At 31.8% G+C, this 8,825-nt stretch overlaps 1 protein-coding gene across 1 annotated transcript; it reads left to right on the plus strand.

Annotated features, from left to right (window-relative positions):
- The first annotated feature begins 382 nt into the window (after window positions 1-382).
- On the plus strand, window positions 383-4,766 carry LOC111615882 (multidrug resistance-associated protein 4-like). The gene is made up of 5 exons (XM_023357325.1): window positions 383-587; window positions 665-820; window positions 4,128-4,217; window positions 4,329-4,501; window positions 4,670-4,766. The coding sequence occupies exons 1-5, from the start codon at window positions 390-392 to the stop codon at window positions 4,764-4,766; spliced, it is 714 nt and encodes a 237-aa protein (XP_023213093.1). The 5' UTR covers window positions 383-389.
- The last annotated feature ends 4,059 nt before the right edge of the window (window positions 4,767-8,825 follow it).

An 8,825-nucleotide genomic window follows, 5' to 3' on the forward strand; every position in this document is an offset into this window, starting at 1 on the left:
CCGGTAGCCTCTCCTGAATCTGACTCCGATTAAAAAACAATAAAAAAAAGACCCGCTGCAATGTGTAAAAAGTCTGTATCTGTATGAATGCGTGAAGAAAGTGTTCCTCCACCTCCTCCTCACAACATCTGACTACCCGGCATAATTGGTGACTGCTCCATTTTCATTTTTTTGTTATGGTACAGTACGGTTATTCGGTTATTTTATGCTGCGGAACGAATTATATGTTTTAACATGTATTTCTATGGGAAAATGCGTTTCGTATAACGGACTTTTCACTTAACGGACGTGAACCTGGAACGGATTAAGTACGTTATACGAAGCACCACTGTATTTTTACTTTAATATGTTTCATCACTGCGTTATTTTATACAAAGTCGCTTTTCCAGATGAACTCTGTTAAACGTATACTGAATTATACCAAATTGAAATCAGAAGCATCATACGAAAGTTCTCTCGATAAACAGCCACCCCCAGATTGGCCACAAAAAGGAGAAATTCACTTTGATAATGTTTCTTTACAATATTCGAAGGATAAAAATACTGTTTTAAAGCACTTAACATTTCGTATTTACTCAGGAGAAAAGGTAAAATATCTACAAATTATAAAAATTGTTGATAATAATTATTGTCAGAAATGATTTGTGTTATTTATGAGTTGCAGATAGGAATTGTGGGCAGAACAGGAGCAGGAAAAACTTCTATAATTGCTTCATTATTTCGCATGACAGAGCCGACAGGGACAATAACCATCGATGGAGTTGACGTTAAAGATATCGGACTTCGGGATCTTCGTAGCAAAATATCTATCATTCCTCAAGTATGTAACAATAAATTTATTAAATATAATTTCTTATTTAACAATTTTCAAATTTATTTACAGTTGACCCCCTATACATAAGGACATAGAGGAAAATATTTCTGTTTCTTATAACACTGTTGATAATTCGATTTTATATGAATTCCATGTTGTACGAGTCACTTAGATTTTACAAATACGTGTGCCGGGCTGTGAACGGCTCACATATTTGTAAAAACGAAGTGACTCGTACAACATGGAATTCATATAAAATGGAATTATCAACGGTGTTATAAAGGGATCAACTGTACTGTAAAACATGTCTTTTCCTTCTTTTATAAAAATGTAATTTTTTAAACATGATAACACAGAATACCTAGATAGAATCTGAACAAATACAAGAAATTATTTAGGAGATGGTCCATCCCGTATGACAGGCGTCTCCCTTCCCATTAAGGGCTTCGCAGCAACTATAATTGACTATATAAAACTGCCCACGTTGGGGAAATGATTTTTATCAGTCTAGTGATTATAGAAAAATGCATGTCGATATAACAAAGAACAATAAATAATTTATTTATTTAAGAATCTTTGATATGAAAGGGAAGTTGACACTGCTGGTTTTTGGAGAAGGTTGAAGTTTAAGACTTTAGGTAGGCCTTCATTTCAAAGGTTTAAGACTTTAGGTAGGCCTTCATTTCAAAGCTTTAAGGCTTTAGGTAGGTTCACAAAAACATTTTAAGGGTTTTCTGTTTCAAATTAATTCAGATTGGAGATTCGAAAATGCAGAATTTCTTTTATGCCATTGCTATGAAAACGTCAAGTGCTATTGTAATTGGACATTACATGTTGGTCGATTTCTTCTGCTGTTTTTCGGTAAAAATAATGAGCTTTGGGAACAATGGCATGCAAATGTTTTTTTCATCATTATAATGTAGTTATATGGAATACAAATGCTGATTAGTTTAGCACGAGATATTGATTTTATTGATATGGATTCTGGTATAAACGAAATTTTTATATAATATAACTTTTGGTTTATACAAGAAGTTATAAATATGATATTATATTTTCAATGGAAATTCTTGTACAAACTTGTGATGAAACTCCCAGATGATCGCTTTTTCGTTTGTCCCGCAAGTACACACATTATGACTGAGAGTGCGTAGTGATATAACAATATAACACTAAATGAAACAGAATACTTTTTTGAAAGTTATGTCACCTGTCATTATGTTGTCAAATCTGATCTTCGTATTACCCCTGCCATTCACTTATTCTAATTATTTAGAGCCTGGTAATTAACTGAGTGATAAATTATATGTAGTTTTTAGAATTTATACCACATGTTTGATGCTAAAAAAAATATGCATTATGATAGGCTAAACATAAAACTTTTTAGAAGATAAAATTACTGTATACTGATGTTACTGGAATAATATTTCAGGTAAATATATTTCAGGATTAGGCTGTAATTGGAAAAAATTTATAGAAATGTAAAATCTGAAAAGGGGTGCAAGTTACACAAAAATATTGCATCCGAAATGCTTAGTAAATAAGTAAATAAAGAATACGAAGATACGCTTTTGTCTCTAATTAAATACGGTCCAGGCAAAAAAAATGGCGGTTATTTCTGTGGAATTAACCCATGAAGTTTCATTAATTTTTTGAGGAAATATTTTTTGAAACATTGACCTTTTATATAAATAATTTATCAAAATAACCAATCATCATGAACAGTGCTATCACCTAATTGGGCAAAGTGATAATAATATGTTAAAGATGATCATCCAATATACACTAGCCAATTAGCGCTCGCATCTGAGTTGCACGTGCATATTGCGTTTACCACCAAATTTTAAGTTTTGCAACCGATAGTTAATCCTGTGCAACATTTTAATTTTACTGGAGGCCAAGGTTATAGGCGATGCTGCTGCAAAACTCGTTGCAAATCTAATAAATGCAAGTGCTACAAAAAAAAATTGTAATTCCAAACGTGTCAAAATCTTAATCGCTCGAATCAATAAACTAAAAGGCATTTAATTTTTTTATATAATTTATACCAAAAATAAAATTCCAGAAGTTTCCTGTAAGTTTATTTTTCGTTAATATTAATTTAATTAGTAAAAGTTTACCTATGTACACCACCAATCACGATTGTTTGTGCTCCTGACAGACTCCTCTCGGAGGGGAGCTGCCAGCAGGCCTCCGATTCTTTAATGTCACTAGTTATTGATATGTGTGTTGAAGAACTACCATGAAGCAATAACTAGTGACGTTAAACAATCAGCGGCCTGCTGGCAGCTCCCCTCCGGGAGGAGTCCGTCAAAAGCACTAATAGTTGAGACCACCGCCATCACGGTGCACATAGGTAAAATTTTACCGTTTAATTAATGTAGTTAATAGTACTTAGTTTTGAAAGATTACGTGTTCTTTATAAAATAGTTTGAAATAATTCATAAAAAATAAATATTTCTAAATGAAATAAGTAAAGTTTTTTAATCAAATTAAAATTTTGCACAAGGTTGGTTGCATAAATTTAAAATTCAATACTAAATGCAANTGATCAAAATCCTTTCTTAGCGGATGCCTACGTCATAACATCTACCTGCATGCCAAATTTCAGCCCGATCCGTCCAGTGGTTTGGGCTGTGCGTTGATAGATCACTATGTCAGTCACCTTTGAGTTATATATATATAGATAGCTGATAATTTGAAATTCTCAAATTAATAATCTGGCATGCAAATATTTAGTGAATTAAATGTTTGAATTTGTAGATCGGTAAACACAATGAAATTAGGAGAGATTAAAAAGCGTGCATAACAAATCGAAAGTATGGAACAGCGTGCTCTGTTACAAAATAAACAGGACTTTCTGCAAGATTCGGATTTAACATAACGAATTGAATGCTGCAAAAATACAAAACTTTCGATAATCTTCCTATTTGCATAATTTGGCACTGCTCTATTCGCAAAGCTGGTAACTGCATTACAAAATGAATAGCAAATTTAAAACGAAAATGATATAATAATCGACTAATTTACTAGCAATGAGTTTGAATCATTAGAAATTAAAACTTACCCAAAATATTTTTATGATGTACTATGTATTAACAGCTGAAAATAATGATATTTTGTTTTGACTTCGAGTATGATCTCGTCTTTTTGCTAATCAAAGCCTCCATCAGTATAATAAGTTCTACTAATAAACAAGGTCCAAGTAGGCAGTTTATACACAGAAATGTAAAACAATATCTATTAAATTTTATATAAATACTACTTGTACAACAGAAGCAATTAATACACCAGATATGTACTTTTTTTTCAGGATCCGATGTTATTTACCGGTCCTCTTCGAAGAAATATCGATCCTTTCAATGAATATTCGGAAGAAAATCTGTGGCAAGCCATTGAAGAGGTTAGAAATAATTAGTTAATTTCCTACCTGTTTTATCTCTTTAACTCTTTCTAATGATTAAAATTAATTATCGTGTATAACACATACACTTTAAAAACTTCTGAATTAAAGGTGCAATTAAAAGAAGTAATTAGTAAATTACCTGGCGGATTGGATACACATTTATCAGAAGGAGGACGAAATTTCAGCGTTGGGGAAAGACAGTTAATTTGCCTTGCCAGGACCATTCTTCGTCAGAATAAAATTCTTGTCATGGACGAAGCAACATCCAATATTGATAAAAGGTTAGAATATATAAACTTTAAAAATTTATCTAATTTGAAATAAAAATTATTTTGATTTATGATTTGGGATACGCAGAAAATTATATCTTATTTGGAAATTGTAAGACATATGTAATATATTTTAAATATATGTGCTAATCATTTTCTGTTTCTGTTTTTAACTTATAGATTGAATATTATTCAATTAACTGTTAGTTTGTTTTATTCGCAATTGTTTCCAGATTCAGTTATAGATCACGAAAACTTTGTTCAAGTTAGGCATTAACAGTTCTCAACCATATAATAATACGGTGTTTTCTGTGGAAATTGGCCATAAATTAAGCTAACAGATAAATATGGTGGATAATATAGTCATGACGATTAGATTGATATTAAGCCCATATTGAAAGGACTAATCTACTGAGTGGTTGAAACTTCAATCTACTACACTAAGAATCTTTAATCGAAACTGAACGACCACCAGAAATATTTTATGGGCAGTATATTGGGACCAAAATATGTTAGACTAAGTTTCTCACCAATTCGTCGTCCTCATTGTGGGTCTGCTCGAATTAACTATGAGCATGAAAAAGACACTCTTGGCGTCTTTTGCTAAAGAGCACCAAACTTAAAAACTTGTTTCCAAATTTATAATCGATTTTATGTATGATATTGAACATATTTGTAAATAAGTGATCTTTTTATGTTACATTGGTGTTTTGTTGTGTAAACTATTCAATGTATATACAATGGTATACTAAAAGACTCTGATGTNGATACAATAGTCTTCGTTCGGCTTAACATCGACGAAAATGCAACGCGAAGCGACACGCAATGGAGAAAAATTTCAACACGGGATAAATTAATATATTTTCTCGTACATGGTTCGTTATCCGAAAAATAAGTTATCCGAACCACCCCAGTTCCCAATTGATTCGGATAATCAATGCCCTACTGTACATACCACGTTCAAAATATTCTTGAATTGTATGAATATACTCTTAAAGAAAATTATAATTAAATACATCTTTTAAAGAAACGTACATAAAAATAGCATAAATTATTCTTTACTTTTTAAATTCTAAAACAATCCACTTAGCTAAATAGCTCCCTACGAGTGGCTAACGGAAGGAATCAGAGACGGTCGTGGTAAGTGTGCAGCGTGCATGCACGCGAGCTGCCAAATCCCGAGGGTGACGATACTAGTCAATGTCAAATGCCTCTTTTGTCGCATCACTAGTATACCTCAAAACACGCGACAGGGTTGTTGTAAATTTTAAACGTTTCTCACCATAGCTGTAAAAATCTACATATGCTAAACTATTCTTAGATATTAACACTGAAAGATTAAATCTTCTCAAATATATGAAATGGGAAATCTTTCGTTAATTTGTTTAAAAGTGAAATATCGTACATCAAAAAATATAACAAGTAGTATATTGCATTTGTTTTAATAAACAGCCAGCTTCAACACGAGAAATCTTACAGACAGCGAGTAGTAAATTAGAAAACTCACGATATACAATATGCTGGAATTTTTATTTAATATCAGAATATGAAAAATGATATTTTAGAAGCGTATAAATATTACTGGCATATTATAAACGCCATTGTATCCAGTAAGATATTTTGCATCTATTAATATTTTATTATTCTTAATTAGTGTGATATTTTCGATTATAAAAAACACAAAAAATTAAAAATTACTTAAATAATTTAATGTTTCTTAAATGTAAATCATGTGTAATATCTGCAATTTCTCCCAAGAATACCAGTAAAACGTGAACGATAAACCCGTATATAATAAATTTTTATATAAATTAAAATCGTTTTTATGTTGCTGGATTCAACTAAAATATAGAATATAATAATTATAAATACAGCATCTTCGTTATTTCCTCTAAATTACTACAGTAAAACATTGTTTATGCAGTTTAATAATACAGGTATCGAGGACACGAAAGACGACAATAAAGAATAATTGCATATCGATGAAGGACACGATAGACGAGAAAAATGAATAATTGCAGTTATATTATAATGACACACCTTAAATGCGTTTGAATAAACAAATCTAATTATTAATTAAGCAGTTTATAAGAGTTGATTATCATAAAATTATTTGAATAAGTTTTAAATATTTTATTGTGTGAGAATACGAGCGAGGGTCTGAGCCCTGTGATCGTCGAGTTGGTAGAATTCGCTCACAGGGTTACCGAATGGCTTTAAATGAAAAGGTGTTTAAATCGATCGAGTGGGGAGCGCGATGGGAAAGTCGATAAGGTATTCCGGTTCTGAGTAATAGACAGTCAGACCGGTTTTTAAACTCAACAAATAAAAGTTTAATAAAACTAGAAATCTAAGACATACATATTACAAATTAGGCGAGTAAATGCGGATAACATACGATTATACTAGGGGTGTCAACCTTTTTGTTTCTCTGGGCCACATCGGAAGAAATCATAGAGTTTCGAGCCACAAGTATATTGGTAAGTAAAAATTGAAAGTGTCTGTAGAAGTAGCATGATAATCCTTAAATTAAGGATTACCATATCTACATTATAGTAATAAATATTAAAACTTTATCACGAAAAAGGATATTTTAAAAAACTTCTTTTAAAGACACTTTTAATTTTTACTTAGAAATAGATAAATTCATCTATATATATAAAATTGCTTGTCCTGACTGACCGACTGACAGACTCATTCACTGATTCATCATCGCCCAGAGTAAAACGCTGAACCTAAAGAGGTGAAATTTGGTACACAGGGTACGTCATGAAAACGCTCACTAAGAAGGGATTTTTCGAAGTTTCCCAGCGGGGGGAGAGGGAGAGCATTAAGGCTTAACCAGAAGAACAACTTGTAATGTACTATTTTACATGCGATTTTTTGTTACGTTTAGTCTTCATTAAGTACTTAAGTGTATTAAATTAATAACATTTTAGACATTGTTATAAATGTTTTTATATATTTCAATTTTTTAACCAAATGTTTGAACCCTTTTAAGTTCGAATTTGTTATTGCATATTGGTTTGATTATAGAACGATTGTAAACGTTCCAGAAAATTCATCAAATTGAAAATAATTTGTTTGATTCTCAGCAATTCTCATCATTCTCGGCAGTAGGTGTTATAATAATTGCCATGGTTGTTGAAATACTGAATATAAATGGGGTTTGCTTGCAAAACCTCCGAGGGCGAAGTCGCGGGTAACAATTAGTTTATTATAAAAAAGACAAACACAAAATTAATTGAAAACACAAATATTTATGTTATTTTGGTCTCTAATTTATAAAAACGACAAAACATTATTTTAAAGTGCATTTTTATTCAACTAATATATTTATAAATAATATGTAGCCCAAAAAGTAGCGAATGCGCCGAATGATATTTTTACACCAAACTAAAAAATGGTAGCCAAATTTTGCAACGCTGGAAAGAATACTAAATAAAGCTTGAGTTGGACTAAAAAGGATTATAGACCCAAATGCACGGAAAGGAGAGAACGGACAAAAATAAAGAAGTGAGGAAGAGAATATTTGCATAACAGATAGTCTGTTTGACCTTTCTCACTACTTTTTATCTTACATTATTTAATTCTTGGGGTGTTTTCGACCCCGCCGGTTTCGATCCTAGGGTCACCCAAAACGGTAGGCTGCTACCTTGACTGCTCGGCCATCCGGCCATAGAAAATTATAAGGTTTATTGAGCTACAGTCTGAATTGCGATCGCTAACAGCCGATTGCAGAGAGAACGTTTAGAGGCCGGCGGCGGTTTACAGATCGGGTAGACCGCTGTTCAGAAAAATTTTATTGCAGAGACGGCGTTTCTCGCCTGCCACAATGTAGACAGCGATTAGAAACAAGTTATTTGACCTATTTTCTAGACTCACTGGACAGCAGGTTTAGAGGGCTTTTCAATTCGAGTGGTAGCTTTGTTCGTGGAAAAGTTTAGATAAAAACAGACATCGTTTCTTTGATAAATGTCGTGAACGGTACGAATCGACAAAATTACTCATTAATTAACTGCTCGGAACAAAAACAACAAAATTAAACACTTTAAATTTGTTTTAAATATTCCAATTTCGATATTCAAATGGGTGAAGACTTAAAACTACAATTAATTTAAATCAGATGCATTTATTTACAATTTGAGTATCGTGTCGGTTATAAAACGTTAATGCATTTCGGGGCCATTGTACTGTTAAACAAACGAGACAATTTTAATAATTACAGAAATCTGTTTATAGATATAAAAATGTAATATTAATAATAAAATATTTAAAATTATTCATTTCGACAGTAATAAGATGTCGAAATAATTCCTTAAAAAATGTTGATAAA

The sequence above is a fragment of the Centruroides sculpturatus genome, unplaced genomic scaffold (genome assembly GCF_000671375.1).
Source record: "Centruroides sculpturatus isolate CEXI.00-Female unplaced genomic scaffold, Cexi_2.0 scaffold2366, whole genome shotgun sequence".
Classification (NCBI taxonomy): domain Eukaryota; kingdom Metazoa; phylum Arthropoda; class Arachnida; order Scorpiones; family Buthidae; genus Centruroides; species Centruroides sculpturatus.

What these genes read in the sequence shown, in the direction of transcription:
- LOC111615882 (XM_023357325.1), top strand. Translation starts at nt 390, where the DNA reads ATGAACTCTGTTAAACGTATACTGAATTATACCAAATTGAAATCAGAA. An exon ending in AAATATCTATCATTCCTCAA is followed by an intron (nt 821 to 4,127) that starts GTATGTAACAAT and finishes CTTTTTTTTCAG; the next exon opens with GATCCGATGTTATTTACCGG. An exon ending in TGTGGCAAGCCATTGAAGAG is followed by an intron (nt 4,218 to 4,328) that starts GTTAGAAATAAT and finishes TCTGAATTAAAG; the next exon opens with GTGCAATTAAAAGAAGTAAT.